The sequence below is a fragment of the Lepisosteus platostomus genome, chromosome 12, assembly GCF_059453375.1.
Source record: "Lepisosteus platostomus isolate fLepPlt1 chromosome 12, fLepPlt1.hap1, whole genome shotgun sequence".
Taxonomy (NCBI): Eukaryota; Metazoa; Chordata; class Actinopteri; order Semionotiformes; family Lepisosteidae; genus Lepisosteus; species Lepisosteus platostomus.
This window is the reverse complement of record NC_142622.1, coordinates 11913730-11938881: the sequence shown is the minus strand read 5'-3', so window position 1 is coordinate 11938881 and position 25152 is coordinate 11913730. Positions and strand designations below refer to the sequence as shown.

The following is a 25152-nucleotide window of genomic DNA, read 5'->3' as shown; positions in this document are numbered from 1 at the left end:
ATTTGCAATTGTGGGACTTACTATTTTGTGGGGAGAATAGGGTTGGGTTCCACAGCTGGTGAAACAAGCATTTCCATAGTAATATTTTTGTTATAATTGTAAACTATTTCTAGAAATACTCTTAGTAATTATTGGTAGTAAGCATGTTTAATGAAGATAACACTACTATGCCTTACTGTAATAACAGGTCTACACACAACACCCATCTAATGCTTTCCTGTAGGATACTCAATAAAGCATAACCTATCATGCACCTCTACATAAACATGTTAACTATATGTTAACCAAGCTACGCCTTTACTATGGAGACTGATGCAGGTTGGGTGAAGTAGATCCACTAGATGAAGATGCCATGCAAGAGGGTGCCCACATTTACTGTTCTACTGCACAGCCTGTGAAAAGGCAAGTTTTGTCTGTGGCTTAAATTACTCAAATTCAGTTTTCATATTATCTAAAGAACACATTTTAATTTTGGTGGGCATTGAGAGTGTCTCAGCAGAATTTATTTTATGTAATAATCTCACTTTAACAATCACACTCTTGCTCATACTAACAACTTTAACCTTAACAGTTTCTAATACATCATGTAGGTTTTGTAATGGGTTTCAATGCTTAATTTGTGCTGTTCAAACTACATTTCTTTTCCAGTTTCAATAGAACAACTTATTCAGTACTATTACTACTACCAAGGTTTTAAAACATGTTTATTAAAAAAAAAAACACGAGCAAATATCACTCACCAAAACGTGCTGAGAGCTGGAAAGTGCTTCTAAGATCTCATCGACAATTCGGTCAGAAAGAAAGGAGGCAAGGCTCAGCTTCACTTCACTGTATGTACAATTACAACAAGAATGAGAGTTTTTAGCCAGTCACTTGCATTATTGCTCAATTATGAGCCCCAAATTGTTCACCACTGTTTATCTAAGTAATGTATTTCTAAGATGCCCTTTTAAAATAATGATGCATATACAGTTAATTTTTTTTTTCATTATTGGAAATGCAATTGCCACTATACTTCCTCAACCCAAATATTATTCTTTGTTGGAAATATAGATGGAGTGCAGATGTAGGATTCAAGAATGTTAAATTTGCAGATGTTGTAGACCCTACAATACAACTTCCTCATAATCTTAACAGGTGGAAAGCTCAAACATATTAGTTTAAAACTGCACTTAATCCTAAAAGCTAAGGATTACAATTACAGAGGCAAAATACAAAGATTTCATATAACATACAATCAATGTGAGAATCCTTGCTGGGTTAACCATAAGAGTCAGACTGAAGTTAGACTAACTGGTTAAACTTTGCAAGCGAGGACACCATGAAGACCAGTGTGTTTTACAGACCAGTTGATAACTAGTCATTTACCTGAAAACATTTACCTAAAACAGCAACTGTAAACACTTTTGTTAAAATCCTCTGTAGATTAATATATACTGTAGGAATCTAATAATCATCAGCCTGGGCAAAGATAGGGATCAAAGCATTCAAGGTTCTAAAATACTTCAAGATGTCAGTTATCATCAGAATAAAAATGACCCAAATTTTCTGTGGATATGTAAAGAGTTAGGGTGGTGCACCTGATTTTGTTGATGATGTCAACCCCAGATTGCTCCAACAGGACGTTCTTCACAAAGTTTCGGGGGACAGACATTTTTCCAGTACTGGCTTTGATAAGGTCCTGACTGATGTTGGCCTTTTTCATCACATGGGGACAGAGGGTCCCTGCCACATCCACCATGGACTCCAGCAGATTCTGTGAAGAGTGAAAAAGTATTAAAAATAACCAGCCACTTGTAAAGTGTATTTCACTCTACTGTATCACAATACAGTCTATTTGATCTTAAGTAACTAAGACAGTTTAATTGGATACACTATCATCTGATCAGCCTGAGAGCAGAATAATAGTTATGCTAGCCCAAAAGTATTTTGAAAGGATTTGTCTCAGTGATAACTGTGGCAACCTCACTCTCTCAATATCACAGTCATTTTGTTTTTGTCAAGATAGCTTCCCAAAATACCAATTCAATCTTTGGTTGACACACAGCTGACAGATGCTTTGGAACTGACTGTATCTGAATGCTAAAATACCTCATGAATTTCAAGTGATACAGAGAAAAACTACCCCAAACCAATTACAGCAGAAATCCGAATGGTGGAAGCCTGAAATGTTTGTGGAGCACTTAAGGGTTAGAATACAGAAATTATGTGAATAGAAATGTATTTTTCTATCTTTAAATCTGAGGATTGACTGAGTTCTGTTACTGTATACCACCTGGTTCTAAAAACATCTAAGTTGGTAAAAAAGCTTTCATCGGACTTTTGCTGCAGCACTCAGAAGCACTTCCCACTGAGACAGTTCACATTACATTGCTATGTCTGAAGCAGAGAGCCCTGGGAAACCATTGCTCCCACACAGAAAATGTCCCCTCCCCCACCATAAATGTGTAAGAACAACATGTAAAAAAATGTACATTGGATATTTAATCCACCTTTGCACAGAATACATGGGCTTGATACCCTCACTTATCTCTGAAAGCCCTTCACTTTTACAGCCACTTTCCCTTTGCAAAAAATCCTAAAAAATAAGCCATATAAGATTAGCTTTTTTTCTTTGAAGAGAATGTCCATTCCCATGCATTCACAGAGGAAATCGATAGATAAGTGTGGCACAGACAAACAAGGTTGTGATGCACACACCCAAGGAGAACAGAGGGGCCGGCAGAATGACAGAAGGTGTGTAATCGAAGCTGACACACTGAGCCATTATCTCTTTTTATACAGCACAGCACAGGCACTGTGCTGTAAATGATACACTTATGACAAGGATGCTTGAGTGCTGATAGAGATGTTGTCCCAGACTGCTGTGGCATCTTATGAGAAATCGGATGAGTTATTCTCTCTTCGGAATCACATTCTCAGATTTAATCCTTCTGGCTCTACTGAACGTGCATACGAAAAGTGACAATACACTGTACAGTCTAGTCAATTCAAAATGAATATACAAAATTGTACAGTATATACTGCAACCATATAATTTATATACTAGTCTGTAAACTAATGTAAATGATGTTAATACATGTAATCAATGTGGTTAGTGAAAAAAAATCATCTGATCTGAACAATCACTGAACAATCACAGAACATCCAAGCACAGGCAAAAATACAGAAAATTCAATACAGGAATTTATGCAATGACTAACTTATAAATCCATCATCTATTATTCACTTTTTACAAAACACCTTTTATTACATGCAGTCAAGTAACACAGCTTTATGCTCTGATTAGTATCTTCCGATACCTAATACTTATTACCCAATAAAAACGGCTTGAGTTAAGTCAGCCATGGAGTTGAAGTGTATTTCTGTCAGATCCTTCAAGAACCCTACCAGACAAAATCTCTAAGCTTCTAACAACTCAATAAGACAAAACGGGTCCTTTTTGTGTTCATTTAATCCAACTACAGTTAGCTCCTTCATTTATTAATTTTTACCTTCAGCTGTTCATCCATAACACATGTGATCTCCCCAGCCATAGACTCCAGCTTTTCTTCAATAGGTCCAGCTGATGAGCCACCAGACCCGCTCTCAGAAGTGACTCCCAGGTGGTACAAATTTGGCAAGAGCTTTCACAACATGACAAGTGTTAGAATCACATAGGTCTCTCATTTCCCACTTCAAATTTCAGCTTCCAGCAGATCAGGAGAGACAGGCCAAGACTTTCATAAGATGTTAAATTGGAACAGTTTGCAACTTACCGACATTACTACTTAATAAAATGGTGCTGCATTTGTATAAGATACAAAGCCCTCTACTATTAAAATAATGTCTAAATAAAGTACTGTAGTTTGAATACTGCCCTTTTTTAATTATGACATGTCCCTTCGCCATTTCAAATTCAAGAGTTCCTAAAAGGTAATAAAATTATAATTTATTAAACCATTAGGAATTGGGAATAGAGAAACACATGCAAATGTTTGTCCACAAACATCAACTCAACACCTCCTGTAAATGTGTCTGACACACTCTTCTTTTTATACTTAGTACAGTACATTTGTACATGATTATTTAATTTTAGGTACTCGTAACAGGCTGACATTGGTGCACACTGTAGCAACCCAGAAGTTAGGAGACTAGCAAACCTTAAGAACAGTCCAAACTGTCCCCTCACCGTTTTTGAATTTCTGGCATCCCTTATCAAGTTTTCTGCCATTTTAATGTCTTCTGAAATGGCATTATTCTCAGAGTTTCGCAGAGAGTTGAGATGGTCTTGAACTTTAACACACATTCTGTCTATCATCTAAATAAAGACAGAAACAAAGAGAAATGGTTAGGCCAAATCTATTGGATTTTTTACTGCAGTTACTAAAATAGTTTTATACTAAAACTGTTGCATTTTAATACCACCTTTAAAGAATGATAACATGATTTTCATTTTACTGATCTCATACACTAAGAGCTAAAGAGACCACCATTCTTTCAAAAAGGCATACCAAATACCACACTACAGTTCTAAATATAAGACTCTTATAATTCTTAGCTATAAGTGAAATTAAAGGGATTATAAATACAGCCTTCAAGGCTCTCAAGCATTTACCCACCACAAAGAGTTTTTAAAAGTAAATTATCAGTCAATCCTGTTTCTTCAGTTCCTTTACCAAAATGAAACAATTTGGAGAATATCAAAACAATGATACTTATTTTGTAAAAAAAAATAAAACACAGTGAACATTACAATGTACTGCGTATAAAGTACTCACCACAATACACATACAGTAGGTACTTCCAAACGTAGAAATTTAGACAATTTAGAAAAAAAAGAGATTTTGCTTTCATGCATTATTTACTACACTGAAAGTAGTAGTAAATTATGTTATTAAGATACAACCAGAAATATACAATTAAACATTTAATATACTGTAATACAGATAGAAGACCTATATAGGCATTTGATTTTTCTATTATAGACATACAGTACATGCCAAATCAAGTGTTTAATATTCTCAGGTTTTCAATTAATGGCTTTGTAAATTTTCATACAATCAAATTATATGTAGCTTTTAGCACGACATCACTCAAACCTAAATACTAAGAACTGTATTCATGTCTTCAAAAATGACTCTGGGTGCTTTACACCACAATCCGTGTGTTGCACAGAAGTAAAGAGGACTTACGTTAGACATTAATGCACCAAAATTAATTTCAGTCTACCAGCCTGAGGAAGGGTGTTATTTGATAATACAGTAGGAACATATCCCTAACTTAGCAGAGACCTAGATACCTCATTCTAGAGACCTCATACCGATTTGCAAGCTAATTATCCTGGCAGATATTTGCAGCTACTGTACCTCTAATCTCTTACTGTGGTCCACTGATATCAACTTCCAATTTACCACAAGTGACCTACTGATATTTTAGTTTTCACTCTGGTACTGAACTGTTAAAATTGATGCACGACAAAGTTAAAAATAAAAAAAACATCATCAAGCCACAAATCATAGAGTGCTGTACATCTATTTATTCACTGGTGTACCTGTACAATTAGCGCTTCTCAAGACCATTAAAATAATGATGCCCACTGATTCCCCCATCTCATTTCTTTTCCACTGATGGTCCTCAGCTACTATTTTAATACCGACCTGCTGTGTGGTGGTGGTGACAATACCCTGCTGCAGCCTGTATGCCTGCTCCTGCAGGTATTTACGAGTCTCATGATTCCGAAGAAGGTAGTTCTCAATCTGAAAAATCAAGGCATCTCAAAGCATCACTTGAATTCCACTTCATTAACAAGGCAGTTTCCTGCCGGGGTGATGAAATGAGCTAGATAGATGTCAGAAACTAAAATTGTATAGAATAGCTGTAATGTGTATAATGGCATCTGCTACGCCAAACAGCTTCTACTGCGGCAGTCCAAGAAGGAAATACTATCTCAGCCCATGTTTTTACATTTGATTATTGAAGTTGTCAGTTCACAGATCAAATGAATAAATAAGGAAAAACAAATAAGGAAACAGAAAGAGCTGGCCTGCTTAACTTGCTTCAGTGGATTAAAACATTTGTTGACATTTAAAGTAGCAACAGAATGTTTGGGTAGCTGCCCTGAATTTTAAATAAAGTTCACTAAAAAAAATCTTGCTGTTAAATAGTACTGACATTGTATACTGTGTGGCTTTCTTCACAAACTCTTCTTAAAGTCAACCAATAGCATCTTCCTGTTATAATGCTCAACAATAGTCAAAAATGAACTTCCACACATTGTAAGTTCTGGTAAAATAATTCTTGTACAAGGCACACACCTTTAGCAGTGCATCCTCTGTCTTCTCTGGACTGGCCTTCAGAGCTTGAGAGGCATCGATGATGGGAATAGGCATGAAACGGATAGTGAAGTTTCTTGAGGGGAAGAACAGAAGATGTTCTTTAAACAACACCTGGACAAAGCTCAGACTAGGAGACTAATCATGGACATGCTGTATGCCCCACTCTTCAATGGTGAATTTGCAGCAGCAAGTTGACACAATAAGGACTGGAGGGACCAATGTCTGCTAAGTTACCGATATTGGATATTAGTGAGTACAGTATACATAAAAACTGTGCATCTGTATGTTACAAAAATCAAACAGATAAATCTACAGTAATTGCCATGGGAACAACAGCAACCCTGATTCTGCACTAAGCTGCTAAAATCGAAAACAGAAAAAAATGAAACCAATACCTCACAGTCAAATGACAGGGTGAGATTTTTATTTTTGTTTTTAAGCTTTAAAAACAACTTCTTGGATGATATTTTAAAAAACAGTTTCCAAAAATTGACAAGCAGCACATGAACAGTTGTTTCAGAGCTGGCAGTCCTAAAGGCCATGCCTGAATCAAGCTGTTCCCACACACTAATTGACTGTGACTTGACATCATTAGGTAGGTTACTCATCTTGTGCTAATGCAAAAACCATATTAATATTCATTGGAGCAATATAAAGCCTTCTGGAACATTGCCTCTACAAAAGTGATTACACTGTTTGTATGGTAGACATGAAAAATAGGCTTATGACATTGTATGAATACTCCTCAAAACAGCAGGGAATTGCAAATTAGTCAACCTTGTATCTGTAAATTACTCAGTATAATCTTCCTTCCACTGGGCTTTACATGCATTTTATTCTTTAATGTATTTTTATATCTGTTTTATCCTCTTAATACAATGTCTATGTGAGGAATTTACCCATGAAGTAAAAGTTCACTCCTGTGAAACTAGTTACCCAGTGAGATCCACATAAGCCAGTTGACAGGTGGACAAATGTTGCAGTGAATTAACCTGATAATGTAACGTTAGAGAGCACTGATGATCATAACACAGATTTATTTTACAAATAAACTATGTTTAAAGTATTATTAATCAAAACCATACAGCAAGCAGCATTCTTGCACAAATCTGTGATAGATGCTGTAGTGCATAAGCATCACTCAAACATTTTCAGTATTATGTTAACACAAGGGTACAATCTTTTCCTTTCAAATAGTGTGACATAACTAGACAATTTACTGTATGTCAATGTCGGATTGCTTGCATATACAGTATCCCTCTGGATTTTATAACCCCAGCCACATGAGGTCATCAAATTCTATTGGTCAATCTGGAAGACTAACTTATTTGCTTACAGCAAAAGAAAGGTGATGGAGTTTCTAATTTAGCTGATTAAACAAGTCTTCCTATACTTAATGATAGTTACTGGGAAACTTGAAAAAGAGCAAAACTCCCGTTTGAGTCTCAAACAAAAGGCAAGATATGATCAGTTAAAGAAGCAGCACTGAAGGAACAAAATAAAATCCCTCCTCAAACAGTTTCATGCCAACTAGACTTACATCATTACCTGTGCATTAGTAAGGACATTAGTGATGATTGCCACATTGAACTGTGTGACTTACTGTACATAAAACAGCCCTGAGTGATTAACAAACTGCAACTCGCAATTCACAGTGAATTCAGTTTTTGATGAATTTGCAGATAACCAAAGCTGTCTCAAATGAATAACCTCAAATATGCTTTAAAATTTAAAAGAAGAATGACAAGCAATAAGCAGGGTGGACATGAACATATTTATAAACAGGGATAGACACAGACATGTGAAACAGCTAGACTAAATGAGATGCTGTGCACGTACACAAGATCTTCCAATCCCACTTGTATTCCCTGCCACAGCTCCTGTGGATTGTACAGTACATTTGAGAAGGCAATTACCAGTCACTATGGCATGCGTTTCTGAGAGCTGCAGCCTGCAGGAGGTTTAAAACAAGGTGCCAGCTATGCAGTAATTATGACATGTAAAGGCCATTTAAAGGAGATGACACAGATATATAAAAGAAGTCTATTTTGAACACAATATTGTATAAATCCCAGTAGATGCTCTTCTACACACTGAGAAACTCTACACAATTATGTCAAACCCCACACTTTTTCACACGGCTGCCTGGCATGAACAGAATGAGGACATGAAAGAAGATCTGGCGAGTGGAGCTCTCCCAATGGAAAAGGAAGAGCCTGCAAGCCTTATTGTTTTTGTACCGAAGCTGCTGGTGATTCTCCATGTCCAGCAGTTCACCTCTTTCTTCAGCATCACCTTTCATCTACTTCTTTTCTGCAGACTACCAGCTCTGCTATTTCCTTCTTAGTATTACACTCAGATTACAGCTGAAAAATCACTATGAAAACCTGAATAGTAAAGGAAAGAAAGTGAATAAACCTGAGGCTAGTAGCATCTCTGGGGAGTTGAGCTACTGGGGCCCTGAACATCTGATATATCGATAATATATAAGATTGTTTTTAAAAAGCTAACAAATATAATCTATGGATTGCAAGAGTCTGCTTTAGTTCTATTTAACTCTCATTTTAGGGTCTAAGGCAGGTCTGTTTGCACATCTGGTGATTTTTGTTCTTTCATGAATAATACAGTATAAGAGCAGTCATCAACTTGCAGTAAAGAGGAAAAATCTATAAACCCTTCTTGTAATGTTACACGGGTTACACAAACCAATGGTTCCTATGTCTAAATAATTTGATACATGGAATTATACAGCCACATTGAACATTATATATGTTTCAATCATTTCTTATATTATTTTCAATAATTTGTTTTTCAATTTGGAACTGCGGGTAAGAGTAAGGTGTGTACGGTACACTCATACATACAGTGTCCAGAAAAGCGATATATTTGCAAGCAATTATCAACTATTATTAAAGCACTGCTGCCTGATTCACATGTTCACGGAAGGTTCTCGTCCAAATTCAGTCACTTTTGAACTTTAAAGTTCGGATTTGCGTAATTTACTTCTAATAGCAAATTACAAGGTACAAATTCTTCATGTTCGGATTAGTGAAAATTCGTATACCAAACGTATTGCACCGGGGTATGAATTTTTCATTTTTTTAACTGAACGACATCATCCAGGGATTCGCAAGAGTAAGAAAAACCAAAAGCTATTTAGTGCCCACAAAAAAATGCAAGAAGACATAGTTGTTCCTGGAGAACATATTCTCAGGAACAGTGCAAGACAGATCTCAATTGCCCCGAATCTTCCTGATATCCTGAGTCAACAGTTATCTGTCTGTATGGGGCTGTTTAGGGTAATGTTGTCCAAAGACTACAAGACAAAACATGGGTAAAAACCTGATGGTTTTTTCTCACGTCAAGACAGTGACACTGAGATAAGCACTACTTTTTACATATCTAGCAAATTTAACACTGGAAATAAACTGAAGAGTAGGATTCAATCAGTAGTTTTCTCAGGTATCCTGTCCATATCATGCAATGGTGAACTCCTTCAGATCCATAAACACAAAAATGATAGAGGTCATGGTGTGCTGAAAAAGGCTTTCGATTTCTCAGCCCCTGGAAACCATAGCAAAGGATATTTATATAGATGAGATGGATACATCTAAAGTCAGGTGCAAGTCAACCTGGGGCAAGGATTAACAACAAAAATTCAAAGCAATTAAACTAGAAAAGAAGGGGGTGAATCCAAAGAAATTCAAAGGAAACATACTGGGAGTAGAGTCAAAAATAGAAAGGCAAAAACATCAAAGCACCAAATAATTAAATGATTATATCTAAATGCAAGCAGTATTAGGAACAAAAGAGAAACTAAAGTTATTGCACTACTGTTATAAAAGGTATAACATTAACAGAAAATGCAACAGTAAGACTGATTGGTGATGAGTATAACATCAGTGCAATATACATCATACCAAAAAGATAGGAAAGGCGGAAGAGGTGAAGACATAGCACTATACTGTACATCAAAAAGCATTTAGGCATAGGAAGGTAACGTAGATGAAACATGATTCTCAGACTTACTTTTCTAGAGCTGCAGCTATGTCCTGTAAGCCTTGAGGGCTAATGTTGTTCTTGTCCCAAATAACTGTCCTGTTTAAAACAGCAGGCAATCAAAAATAAAAATAAAAATAAAAATCATTCTAATGGAATACAGCTAAAAAAGAAAATGTTTTTAGCGGTTTCATATGACAGACTCTAAGACACAGATTAACTCAGTGTCAAACAATCAATCTCACGCATTCTGAACCACTTTCTAAAAGAATGTTAAACCACAAATATACCACAATGTATTTTTAATAACACATTGAATTGAAAATGTATGCATCATCTTATAATTGGAAAGGAAGGATTCAGAACTTTATTACTTTCCAGAATCCAAAACCATCTGACAGGTGCACTAGATATTGCAGTTTCCTCTCTCCAAATCATTTAAATAATACAAATCTCATAAATACTGTCAAAACCGACGCATTATATTTAAATCCCAAAGACTCAAAACAAAATATATAAATGAAAAACTTTTTTTTCTTACCTGAGTTTTGTGTTGATCTGCAGAGCTTTGGCCAACATCTTCGCACCCATGTCACCCATCCCATTGCCACTGATGTCCACTCGGGTCAGAGAGGTGTTACTGCCCAGGGCGTTCAAGATTATTGTCAGGTCAGTCTTAAGTTTGGAATCGGCCAAGGACAGGGAGGTTAGAGGCTGTTGGAAATGAATCAATGTTAAAAGTGCCAAGTCAGAAGACAGGGACTTATTTTCATATTTAGAAACATATATACTGTAACAGAGGTTTTATGAACATGTCTCCCCACTCACTAGATCTAAACATCATTGAACCTTTATGGGAAGTTCCAGATATAGATTGCCATCTCATTTGTCTCTCAAAGGACAGTATTCCAAGATGGACTGAAGCTGTACTGAAGGCAAAGGGTAGCCCAACACCATATTAGTTAATAAATTCACATGCTTCTTGGTATTCACATTATTTTATCGACTATCTGTACATCTAATTACACAGAATACCCTAAATATACTGTAAGAATAGGAACTGATCAAATTAGCAAATCAGAACAAATCTGATATATAGCCATTGCTTTTGAGATACACTGAAAACAAGTAATTTTTTAATTACTTTTAACTGGAACGTAAGTCCCACAAGGACAGAAACCTGATCATAAATAGTATATACTATGTCTATAATTAAACCATTCGAGTAATTGTTTTCTAAAAATATGTTTGGTCCACCATATCTTATACTTTTTCCTTTGTACAAAACGTATTGTCAATCTAAAATTTTCTTGCACAATACATATTACCATAATGATATGCCTCAGATCATTGCTTCAGAAACTAACTTCCATCACTTAAATGTTAGGCTAACATGGCAGGTTTCTCATCTATTATAAGAAGCATTAAAATCAGTGTCTTATAACAGATGAGAAATAATCATAGTCTTCACTACAGACGTCACCTTTTTAACATGACTATGGTTGGGGCCCATCAGTCTTGATTAAACACAGAACCCCATACAGATAAATCATTTTAACAGAATGTGACTCGACACAATATTGTTGCCATTCCATGGTGATTTTTTTTCTATCTTCAGTTTCTTTTTACGAGACCCCATGCTAAAACCCTGCTTATATGTTAATCAGAAAAAAAAATAGCACAGAAGCTTTCAATTAGATACCACTGTTTTCCTCACAATACAACAATGTGCTATATAACATTATACTATGAAAAGGAATCCAGAGTAAAAAAACACAATACTCTGCTATTTAAGGAACTGGTGCAGAGTAAAAACCCAAACCATATTACATCAATATTTAATTTTATAGCTATTGCTGTTTATATTAGCTCATTTTAATTAATCTTTTTGGCATGCCTCAGGAAACATGTAATTATAAAGCTAATGGAATATCTCAGTCCATTTTAATGAAAGAAAAAGGGAAAGATGAGTTGGATATCATAACATGCAACTAACATTCTTATTCCTCTCATTTACCATTGGGAAGTTTTTTTTTCAGAATGTATTTTACAGAGATATTGAACCAGTAACACAGTGTTCTGTGCAGGAAAAATTATAGAAGTTCATCCATTATTGGATATTCAAGTCATAAATGAAGTAAACCTTAATGATGGCATACTGTAAAAATATAAATAAAGGAACAGCCTTTGGCTTAAAAGAGCTCTATAGTGTACTATAATTTCCTGGAATTTAAATAAAATGCATTTAATTCCTTCTCAGAACAAAATAATAACAAAAACAACCTAAAGTCAATGAGATTTTTCAAGGATATTGCAAACTTTAACAGAACGTTAAACAAAACAAAAACAAGGATGGTTTTCTAAGATTTTTAAAAATATATTTTTGCTATCTCTGGGAGGCTGAAGTGTCATTTTTCTCCAGTGAAATGATTTTCAATGCAAGCTTCTTCTCTAAAATTGCCTAATTTATTACAGTGCTCCTCTATAAATCTAGCTATCAGCTTCCTCCCATCCCTTCAGCTGCTTTGTCCTCATGACCCAGCATGTAATTTGCTGAAAGGTCAGGTCAGTACGCAGAAAGAGCTGTGCATCATGCCGAGCTTTGGCAAATTTAAAACTGCTACAGCCCAGCAATTTCAAGAATACAATATTAAAGGCCATATGTTTGTCTCAGGGGTCTTCACCGGTTCTTTTAAAAAGAATAAGTTAAGAATGTAAAATCCCTCTTGTAAATTATTATTAATCACTGCCATACCGTAAACATCCATTTGTCAAGTTCTTTTACAACGGAAGCTTAATCTAAAACGTGTTTTGTGAATTGAAAAACTGTCAAAGGGGAAGAGCAGAAGGTTGAGCTTAAATGGGTTTAAAGCTCAAAGGAACTCCAACTTGCAGCTACATAAATGATAAGACTCGTTTCATTTGAGATATGAAACTCTGCATCCTACTATACTGAAGCCTCATAATGGGAAACTAATTAATAGGAAGACTATCAAAATGAATTGAAATGTAAATATAAAGTGAATGAAGTGTAAAGTGCTCCTTCAGTATTTGATAATTTATGTACTGTATATAAATGGACTCTGTACGAAAGTTGCAGGTTTTCCCCACATTTGCAGTTCCAAATGAATGCCAGCTGCTCTGAATTCTTCTTATAGTTCTTCAATCAAAACTTGAGGGCACTTTTGATTCATTATTCTATATAAAATGAAACTTTTTTTTTCTTTCTGACTTAGATTTGCTCCCAGTTCAACCAGTACTGATTATGGAGTTATAAAAAAACAGGAAAAAATAACTTGACAGACTGTTCTTTCCAACATGTAAACTCTAAATGCTTATATTCCGCGTACAATCTGAGAAATTTCCAGAATGTCTCTTCATTGCTCTTTCAATTGGCAAATTAATGAACATTGAGAATGATTTCCTTAAGATTGTGGCACCTCCTTGGGTGTGTCATAACAGAATCTTAATATGCATGGCCCTAAACTCATGATGCATCACACGATCCCTTCATGACCTCCTCCAAAGTGATCCTCTTGGGTTCAGCACATCACAGCCCTTCATTTGTGGGCTCTCACACCTCTGTTTCTTACTCTCCCTAGCTCCCTTTCAGGGAGTAGCAGTGGAAGACCCCTGACTCCTGATCGTACGTGTCTGGTCAGATCCTTCATCCCCCTTTACCTTACCAGTGGGTCAACAAAGCAACAACCTAGGATGCTACCCTCTTTGTGAGTCTTCCCCTGCTTTCGATAACTTTCGCTCTCTGCAACACCCTTGGAATCAAAGCAGTGGCAAGTACTCTTTTGCCACCCCAAACCTCATATTTCCAGGGTGAGGGCCCCTTTACTACACCCTATACTCTAATCCTCACGCTCTAACTCACAAATACTTAATTTAAAACCCACTCAGTTAGCGGACATCTCAGACACAGACAGCCTCTCTCACTCTAGAACACCCTGTCTGCACTCATTATCAAAGCCACCTCCAGAACTTTTGTTTTTTCCCCCCATTGCCTTCTCTTCAGAGTCAATTTCCTACCCAGTATTTTAGCTTTACCAGTTTGGACTAAATCACATAAATTCAAACTATACAGTCTAATTCCTATTTGAAAGTGCCAGGATTGCAAGCACAGATGGTAACATGTGGAAACTGCGCAGGATGGGTGAATACTTTTGCAAGCCACTGTCTATCACAGATGTGCTGGACTGGCTGTCTAGCAAGTATTAGAACATTTCTCTAATTGTTCTTTCATCACCTTCCCTACAGTATTTACTGTACACATTCAGGAAAGATCATAACCAGATCCACTTCTAATGATCTTTTGTAATATCAAGGAATTTGGTGTGTTTAAAGGGTAGCAAGCAGCAAAAAAATTAAACACCTTCAGAAAGGTTTTGATGTAGAGTGAAACACTCACCGATTCCTCATCTTGAATCATGTGTACCAGATTGTCTAGAACAGGTGCTAAATTTCTTTAAAAAAAAAAGGAAATGTTTAAACTTTAGTTGAGCTCATCTCGGCTGCCATAACAAATGAAATAGCGTATCCTGCAATGTAGGTGCTGAACACCCAGCAAGTACAATATTATACACTGATACATTTACATGATTATGCATGTCATAACATTACTAATTCACAAGAATTATGACCACATTATCACACACATTAAAACAAACAAAGATCACATCAAACTGCCAGTTTTTTAAGAAGTACTGTCTGGAGTCTTGTGATACAGAGCACAGACTGACTCTGCTCAAGTTTTTCTATTTATACAAGTAGCTCATTTGGACGTGGCCAGTGTGAGTAAAAAGGCCCATTCCAAATATCTCTCCATAGGCTCCTAAAAGTACAGACAACAATTGTGGCCTTCTTGTGATCTTCTAGACATTAGCTGTGACTCAAACTACCTGATAAATGCCACATGTGTGTTGCATATTGTCCTGCTGGGAATTATCAAACTGTGTAACATCTGGATGAAAAGGATAATGTGACTGCACAAAAAAAATACATTTTGAATTTCTTGCCTGTTTTTGAGGGAAAACACTTACTTTGACTTGATGTTGTTGAAGTTTTTCCCCAGTGATAAATGTCTTATTGATCTGTTTTTGCCCAGCCATACCAGAAGTGTTAATAGGTCAGAATCCAAACCTTGACAAAATAAATATTATTATATGAACAAAAATAGGTTTTATGTGAAGGCCAAGGAACATAAATGCTGCTGTAGTAGATGGCAAACAATGCATATTTTCTGCATGAAGAACACATCATTTCACTGGCCTAAATTAGTGTTTGAAAAATGAATTTCTCACCATTATCTGAAATATCCAGACTTGAAATATTGGGAATTTCTGCAATACAGCCCTCCAAAATTTGTGATCCCCCTGACCGTAACTGAAATAAACAAAATAAGGAGGTATTATTAATGAATTTAGAATTAGAATGAAGAGAACTTGAAATAAAAAAAATATACAACATGAAAAGAATCATGGTTACTAATTTTTGTTTCACATGTTTTGACATCAAAGGATATTCAAAAAACAGGTTTAGCCTTTTCATACTAAAAGAGCATTAAGAGGTAAATTTAGGGTATTTAGATATCATTTGCTTTTTTGGTAAATTAAGGTGGAAAATATTATTTTGTTAATAACATTACTAGAATATTATTATTTTTTTCTCCAACTGCAGAACCACTGAAAAACAACCTTTACTGTATAAGGGCTACCCAAAATACAAACCATATGAAAGGTACAATAAGATGCCAAAACATTTGTACAAATTCATCAGCAAATTAAATTCTAATACAGTCAGAATGGGCACTAGTGAAGAAAGATGACAGAACTCTTAAGAGCAGCTATTAGATGCAGAGAATTGAAACAGGAAAAATATCACATTCTAAGATACTTATTCTTCTGAAATGTGCTGATAAAAGTGCTGATACAGATTTGTGAATAAACATGGGCATAAAATACATCTTCCCCATTTGTCTTTCTTTTTAAATAGCATTAAAATAATATTTTGTATATGCATTTGAATTTACGTTTTTACTTGCAGTGTCCAGTGTTTTGTATGCACAACTCAAACAAATGTTTTGCTTAAGTTGCCAATTACTAATTATAACAAGAAAAGGAAATAATTTAAAAAATCTTCCAGTCAGTCACAGGAGGTGTTCAGTGATGGGGTAATTAGTGTCTCTATGTTGTTTAGAACAGTACTGCCAGTACATGCCTCACCATCACCTTTCCTCACATGAGGAACTACTGGTAATGCTGAGGAAATGTAAACAGCTATAAATGAGGACTACTAAAATCACGTTAAATGAAATATCTAATATACTTCTTGTATAAAGTTATATACTGTAAGTACAGACACAAATTATTTATAAAATGTGACTTTAGTTTCACTTTGCTTAAACTAAAGTTCTTGTTATGAACAGGACAGAACATGTGATTTAAGATGTCAAATATGAGCAAAGCAAATCCATAGCTTATATGCAAATGACTCTATATTACAAAATGAATGAATATTTAAGTAAAAATATTATGTAAAGTGTTACCCAGGCTGCTTGCCCAAAAAGAAAGCAATCCTGGCAGTACTGAATATAATTCCAAGAAAAGGCATTTAGCTCTAATGGAACAGTCCATATCGAATAACAGTTCCTAATGTCTTTAGATTTAGATATGTTGCACACATTTCCCAATTTGAACTAGTCATGTTGAGAGTACATAATATTTCCTTTTAGTTACTGACAATTTCTTGTCATTAAACTAGAATGACTTAAAAGAATACGTTTACCATAAAATCTGCTCGGAGTTTCCTATACATAAGATACTGTATGCCTATATTTAGGACCATCATATGAAAGGTTAAGAAATTATGTGAGACATTTAAGTATAATTCTAACATCAGTGAAATACAAAGGTTTGCGGATTTGTGTGTATCTATGGATTAATTGTTAGAAAGTTATAAATGTAGTGAGTGAAGTCACCCCAATACTTACACAGTGGCCAAGCTTAGGAAAGCAATAGGAAAGAAAATGGCACCAGTGCATATCAGAGACAAATGAGGAATTAAAAACACATTAAAGTTCAGAAGCATGAAGCAATAAAAAAACGAATGTAACTAACACATTAAAATAAAAAGATCACTACCACTGAATGAGGAATTGCACACAATAATAACCTACAGGGGATCATCCACTATCAACTGTGCTAGTGTCCTTTAATAGAATATCAGCTTACCAAGATATCTAATTAATTTGGCCAGACAATAGTATTCAAGCAGTATCTGTCAACAGTTTCATTTAATCCCCAACTCAAAATCACAGCCTAGACATACGGAGATTATGTAAAATTCTGAGCAAAGTAAACTCAATTTTCCTTTCATACCACATGAAGCATTACACAATTTTAAGATAACAGCATTTGACTCTGAGCCTACAAGTCTTTTCAGAAAGACACCTGATTTAGTGCTGCTTTAGACATTATTTTCATAGTTCAGATAGAAAGTTCTCAGATGACTCTGCAATTGTTGGATGTATCAAGGGTGAGCAGGAGGAGGAGTACAGAGGACTGGTCAGCAGCTTTGTGGAGTGGTGTGGGGTGAACCACTTGGAACTGAATGTTACAAAGACAAAGGAACTGGTGGTAGATTTCAGGAGGAAAAAGGTCAAACCTACTCCTGTCTACATCCATGGGAGTGGCGTGGAGATGGTGGACTCGTACAAGTACCTGGGAGTGCACATCGACGATAGACTGGAATGGTCTAAGAACATCGAGGCCATCTATAAGAACGGACAGAGCCGACTTTACTTCTTGAGGAGGCTCAGGTCCTTCAATGTGTGTAGTAAGATGCTACACATGTTTTATCAGTCGGTGGTAGCGAGTGCCATTTTCTACGCAGTGGTCTGCTGGGGCTCTTGGATTAGAGCAGTAGATTCCAAAAGGCTGAACAAGCTCATCAGGAGAGCAAGCTCTGTCATTGGGTCTGACCTGGACCCCTTGGAGGTAGTGGCTGAGAGGAGAATGATGTCCAAACTAGAGGCCATCATGGACAACCTCTCCCATCCCCTCTATGACAGGCTTGCAGGAATGAAGAGCACCTTCAGCAATAGACTGATCCATCCACGGTGCGACAGGGAGGGCTACAGGAGGTCATTCTTGCCGTCTGCCATAAGACTGTACAACGCATCCACCTTGCGTCTTGGCAGAGGCAACAGCGACAGTGACCTGTTTCTGGACTAAACACATATACACATCTACTGCTACATCTGTTCTCTTTCTTTTTCTTTTTCCCGTTTACAACCACTTTTGTGCAATATATGCCAGGGACCTGTGCAATACATTTATATTTATATTTATATCTATGGTTACAACTATATTTATATTCATACGTGTGATACGATTTTCTGTGTACTGTTCTGTTCTAGTTTCCTCTTGTGTGTCCGGACTGTGAGTAACTCTTGTATTGTATTGTATGTATTGTACTATTATTATATAATTCGTTACACTGTGGCTGTGTTGTGTGTGTTAAGCTGCTGTTGCACTGCAATTTCCCTCACGGGATCAATAAAGTATCTATCTATCTATTACAGGCAGATTATAGTCTTAGTTTATCCACTAGCTTTATCACCCTGCAACTCACAACTGACAATTTACTGAAGCTCATCAGGTGTGAGTCTGACCAGTACCTGGATGGGAGACCTCCTAGAAAAGCTAAGGTTGCTGCTGGAAGAGGTGTTGAGGGAACAGTAGGGGGCGCTCACCCTGCTGTCTGTGTCGGTCCTAATGCCCCAGAATTGCGTGGGGGACACTATACTGTAAAGGTGCTGTCTTTCAGATAAGTAAAACCGAGGTCCTGACTATCCATGTTTATTAAAACTCTTTTAGTGGAGGTGTTAACCTCAGTGTCCTGGTTGAATTTCCTCTGGCCTTTATGAATCATGGCCTTCTAATAATCCCCATCTATGACTAGATGATTTGTGGTGAGCGTACTGGTGCACTTTACCTGTAAAGCGCTTTGAGTAAAGTGTCGAGAAAAGCAATATACTGTATAAGTGTAAGGATGATGATGATTATTAATAATAATATTAATGCTAGCCTTTCATTCCTCCTTTACATATGTCTTTTTTTCTCCCACACAAACTGCTTAGCATTTAAAGGATTGCAGCATTTCTGCTTTTAGTGTCCAGATTATCCCCACCAATACACATTGCAAAAAACAACAAGCACTTGATGGGCCTGGATTGGCTTTTGGCCATGACCAGTTGCCTCACTGTGAACTGCAGACTGGCCATCTCCCTTGAGGGATGTGGTTATTAGTCTAACCACCCTTTAGGTTTCTTGTACAAAAACAGCAAAAACAGGTACCCCATAAAGACAGAGGGAATATGAACAGTATGTTAGGAACACTCCTGGACCTGGAAAGTAGTTCAGGTTTTGTTTGCAAAAATTGTCTTTCCCTTTGGGCGTTAGGCTTGTGAACTGGATATTAGGGAAAACAGCAGGAAAACATTATTCTATGGGCTGCAGAATTTCATTTCAAAACTTTCAAAACTGAAAGGGCATTTAGCAAATGGAATAGTCTAGACAATGATGTAATAATTCTTACCTCACAGCAGCTAAGATCCAGTGATACTTCCTTTAGGTTGGGATTGCTTGCCAGGCCAAGCAAAAGTGCTCTGGGTAAAACAAAAATCAATTGCCTTGTTTGTTTGAATGTATTTTAAAGAAAGGTACTTTTTAACCTTACACCTACCTTTTGCTAAGAATGCAATTCTTTCAATGCTGATTTTTTATAATGCAACAATAGAAAGAACAAAAGCAAACATTTTCTTTCAAACCTGACCTCATCATTGAGAAAAACACCCCTAGAAGAATCCACAGTAAATTTAAAAACCTTATTTTAGAAACCGTCTGACATAAAATACTGTATTTCCATCAAATAAGACCAGTTTAAAAAAAGAAAAGGAGTAGCAAAGGATATATATATTAAAAAAAAAAAACTTACTTCAGTGCTTCAGGAGGAAGCTTGGTTCCAGATACATTAATGCTGGTCAGAGCCAAGCAGCTACTAAAGAAATGCTTAAAAGAAGGAGAAATGTCTTTTCCTTTCCTAAAAAAGAAAATCAGTTAAGGTAAATGTTCTTTTCATCCCCTCTGGAGCTGAAAAATGTGGTGCAATGTTTATACTGTGGACATGTGATTGATGTTTATACTGTAGTTCTTACATTAAACAACAGGAATTATGATGAATCTATCTTAATTTAAAAATACAAAGTGACACAATGTAGATAATACAAATTTTGTGTTTTGCCTTACTCTGCAGTTACAATTGGAAACACTGTGCAGGCTTGCCAAAATTTAACAGCACAGTAATAATGTGTTGTTTCAAAATAACTATGGACATTGTTATTCCTGTAATGCACTTCTGCAGGTAAATAAGGATGATGAACAATAAATATAGTATGTGCTGAATTATAAATGAATAAAATCCAGCTTAACTGTTGCATGATCAAATTCTAGGCTACGGGTATTTTGTCAGGTTATCCACACTCAATAGTCCTTTTTACAATCTGAATTATATTCTGCCCCTCCCACAGCTGTCTGTGTTTTGATTAACAACCCCTCCTATACCCTCTTATGCCACTGCACTCATTGCAGTTTAAATTAAAGAACACATTTATGGAACTAAATCACTTTTACAAAGCTTACCAAGATGCTTTTGATTGTAAAAACTGAGTCTAAAACCGTAAACATCTTTATGTTTAAGAGAGCCGTTATGGACAAGAACACTATAAACTAAAGCATTTAAGATACTATCTGAATATTTTGTAAAGTCTGCAAATCCCAGTTTTTTTGCAAAAAATATCTGTTTTATAATATATATTGGGTTAAATTCACAAACGTTATTCATTACAGTAAAAAAATATGCATGTTAAAAAATTCAGGATTTACAATATCTGAATAAAAAAAAATATTTAGACTTGCACCCCTATAATAATATAAAAGGATGAAAAGCACCCCAAAACCTATTATTCATAAAATAATTTAATATACTGAAGAATATTAGAGAATTAAGTATAAACTATGGTAAATGAAATATAAACAGCTCTAACCTTGATGAAAGAGCACATTAGAATAATGTAATACATGTTTGATAAGTTATTTAAATCCCATAACAGGGGTACAAAAATTAAAGAACAAAGAATGTAAAAATCAATCTACCAGAACAGCCGCTGGCATCTAAAGCTCCATTCATTAATTATTAAGTAGAAACAAAGGACTGACAAAGAATTCATGAAATTCAGTGCAAGGTCCTGTTTCAACAGCGATACAGCAAATGTGCTGTACTGCATTCTGCTTAAATGTGTACTACAGTATATAGCCATGAGGTCTGTTGGGTGGTAATTAAATGGGAAAGGTTTATCCTGTCACCTAAGTATGTGTAAGGTTTCACTACAGTGGGAGATTAATCATTTAATCTGTTTTGGAGTGGGGTCCCTGCCACAGATAAGATATCAAATGTATTTACTTAAACTTTTAGTTATAAAATTTTAGTCCAGGAGCCATACACGAGCCTCCACACATCAGTTACCCTATTAACAGTACTTTCTATATCCTGATAGCTGCTCTCTGTCTTCACTCAGGTACAATGACTTAAAACACTACCCTTAAGTTAACTTAAGTTAAGGAAAATATTGGTTTTAAATAAGCTCACATTTATAAAAAAGCTTATATTAAACTAAAAAATACATGTAGTAGATAAAAAACAGTATGTACAGTATAGCTATAAGAAAAGTGGTGGGACTCATTGGACTGGAGGCAATCGATTGACCTTCAGGTGGGTGTTGTTGTTCCTGTCCTAAATCAATTTAACCATTTATAACTATAACACAGTTACAATCATACCATTTACTGCTGCAAAATGATTTCCCTCAGAATAGATTGTTTCGGCTCTGATCAACTTAGTGATTGCTTAGTGATGTGTTACCAGACTGTACTACAGATTTTTCACCAGTAAACATACACGTGAAAAACTTGTGTAAAAGTTTAGTTTTTCCAAAAAACTAAACAAAACAAAAAACTAAACAAGAGAGTTCAAATGGCTTTAGACTGTAGGTACAAACTGTATACACTTCCAGTTTGAAATTCCAGCCCTTAGATGAAGTGTGCATGGAAAATTAATTTAATTAAATGAGGCAGATGAAACACAAGGCTTGCTTACTCTACAATACAGAAGAAAGCATTGCCACATTAGACAGAATCGCTCTCTTAATATACACACAAGTATATAAGTGGAATTTTTTTTAATTCACTCTTATTTCCCTGATAAGGAAAACGTCACCACCATGCACTGTGCTCTGTTTGTAGTTTGGCAATGCCTAGTGAAAGTGAATTTTTGTTCCAAGTCTTAACCTGATTTGTTACTAAAGAGAGCCGGCAGCCTCTTTGAACCTTATCAACAACAGCTCAGATGTTTTTTTCTAATTTCACTTATCCTTGTAAGGATAACAGGAAAAAAAAGACACCAGGACTGTGAAATGACAGAGAAATCATCAGTTTTCATTACATGGCAATATTTATTTCCGTGGATGTTTACTCACTGTGTTCCACTGTGTTCTACTGACAGTATACAGAAGTGAAGAACACGTTTTTGTATTGTGAATGCTTGTTTTGTCAAAGCTATCAGTTACTGATTAAAATGTTTAACTATTATCTGCCAAGTATGCAATTGTAAAGCTCACCTGTGAGAGAAGACACTCTTTGACATGTTCAAAACAGTTAGGTGTTCCAGACAGCCTCGAAGAAGAGCAGCACACACCTGGGGAAAAATAGTGTCTATATTCATGTTGTTGATAAGTAACCTGAAAAAAATCTCAAATTTTCTTGCATTCCAAATCAAATTAATCACATTTCTCTCTCACCATACTTTTGTGTCTTGTTACAATATTTTCTTTTCCGTTTTTTTATATTCTTCCCAGTTTCTCTGTACTGATTTATTTTAATTGAATCAATATACTGTTCATCAGAGACACAAAGAACAGAACAGTTTTTGAATTTCACTAACCATGTCAAGCGGACAGTCTGAATTGGACAAATCCAGGGTAGACAGGTTGTTGGGTTGGCCCAGGAAACTGTACAGATTCTGTGGGATGCAAAAAAGGTACTGTAATTTTAAGAGAAATAGGACCTTAGTAAACAATTAGTAACTCTCATGTGACAAAAGCATAGTCAAAAACTATTAAAAGGCTTTTGATGCTGCAGGGCATGCTTCCTGTCCTTGTCTTTAATTCCTTGGAGTATAATAAAGTATTTGAGCTTTTGAACACAACAAGGGAAACAAACAAGAACTGTCTAGCTTATTTCAGTGCTCCAGCCACTACTTTAAGGAAAGATCTACTGTTAAATTCCATTTGGGATTCTGTTTTTTTTCCATTCAGTGTTGTGCTTGATTTAATCCCTTGGGTTGACTTCCTCAATACCTCTTGGAATGATAACACTTGGATCAGAGCCTCTGCCCTGTGTAGAAGAATAAAGTAATTCATGTCCTTTCACCTCTCTCTCATTCCCCTGAGACCTCAATATAGATTAAAGTGCTTGACTAAAATTACTGGAGTCAAGGTAAAACTGGAAACAAATTAAATCTCAAAACCCCAATGATTTTCAAAACCTGAACAATTAAAATCCCAAACATTCATTTTCACACAAATCAGATAATTACAAAGTACTGATGTCTACCCTGATAATTATTGAAAATGTAACCAATTGAACAAACAATATTAAATTATAGTTCAGGTGGGTAGCTGCGTCAGCATGCGTAGGCTGCAAAGGAACAAGTAATAGGTTTATTCCACGCTGAAAAAAGGAAGAAAGAGAACACAATGTTTCGGCCGTGGAGCTTTCTTCAGGTGTAAGAGAGACAGGGCAGTAGGCAAAGGTAAAGTAGCGGGAGAACAAAGGTTGGGAGGGAGGAGGAGTGAGAGGCGGGAGCAGGGGACAGAAAGAGAGGCCAATCAAGAGGTGTGAAGTCAGAATGGGTGCAGAGAGGTGTGAAATGAAACTTCCAATGAATGGAGAAAATGTAAAAGAACAGTAGTCTGTCGTTAATTAATTAACATAATATTAAATTATGTTCATCAACAAACTGCATCAAAAAACACCAGAATCTAGTATCTAGCGGATTTACAAAAGAAAGGCTAAAATAAATTAACCATACTAAAAGTTGTGAAGAATATGTGGAATATGAAATACAACAATTTATGGCAAAGCCTATTAAAACTGAACAGAAAGGTATTGTGGGAGCACAGAACTGTCAGGACCACATTTCCCAGAAACCTCTGGGGGAATGAGCTGCTGCTCTCTGTCACCTGACCAAATGCAGGAAGACAATTGGTCAGGTGGCTGTTGCGGGATGCAGAGGCTTCCCATGTCAGTTAATGTCTGCCACCTAAAGAGCAATGGGCAGAACCTCTCTGTGCACCAATCACTGGAAGGAGAAGGACTGACTGTGGACTTAAGGATACCACTAAACTTAACTGAGTTTTGAACATTAGGACGTTTTTTAAAAGAGTTTCAGGGGAAATGCGAGATTGGCTTTTTTGAGGTTTGAGGCCAATAAGCAGTCTAGCTTCTCTGCTGTAATAGAGAGGAACTCCAACAAGTTAATAACTCAGAAAGGAGCTAAGGTTTTTGTTTTGGTGTTTGCTTTGTTTGTTGTGTTTTTTTAATTCCTGTAAATTCGCTGTAAATAAAGCATACTGCTTTATTTGTAAATAAACCTTACAGCTCTGTGTTTGGTGCTTCTGTAGACCTGGGCTCTTCTATTTTAAAAAACTTAT

The 25152-nt window shown here is 36.0% G+C and overlaps 1 protein-coding gene across 8 annotated transcripts in view; it reads right to left on the bottom strand.

The window, feature by feature from the left end:
* carmil1 (capping protein regulator and myosin 1 linker 1) overlaps window positions 1-25152 on the bottom strand; it is a 109108-nt gene that overhangs the window by 30048 nt on the left and 53908 nt on the right. For 6 of the 8 annotated variants that reach the window (XM_088600996.1, XM_088601002.1, XM_088600997.1 and 3 more), the window contains 16 exons: window positions 23382-23459; window positions 23059-23135; window positions 20322-20426; window positions 19923-19992; window positions 17314-17325; window positions 15626-15707; window positions 15365-15464; window positions 14734-14788; window positions 10858-11030; window positions 10347-10415; window positions 6297-6390; window positions 5640-5738; window positions 4172-4300; window positions 3495-3626; window positions 1581-1756; window positions 741-828 (listed from right to left, as the gene is read on the bottom strand). In XM_088600996.1, the coding sequence (XP_088457122.1) occupies window positions 741-828; window positions 1581-1756; window positions 3495-3626; window positions 4172-4300; window positions 5640-5738; window positions 6297-6390; window positions 10347-10415; window positions 10858-11030; window positions 14734-14788; window positions 15365-15464; window positions 15626-15707; window positions 17314-17325; window positions 19923-19992; window positions 20322-20426; window positions 23059-23135; window positions 23382-23459 (1539 nt within the window). The remainder of the gene's footprint in view (window positions 1-740; window positions 829-1580; window positions 1757-3494; window positions 3627-4171; window positions 4301-5639; window positions 5739-6296; window positions 6391-10346; window positions 10416-10857; window positions 11031-14733; window positions 14789-15364; window positions 15465-15625; window positions 15708-17313; window positions 17326-19922; window positions 19993-20321; window positions 20427-23058; window positions 23136-23381; window positions 23460-25152) is intronic. The other 2 variants (XM_088600998.1, XM_088601001.1) reach the window with 1 other exon arrangement.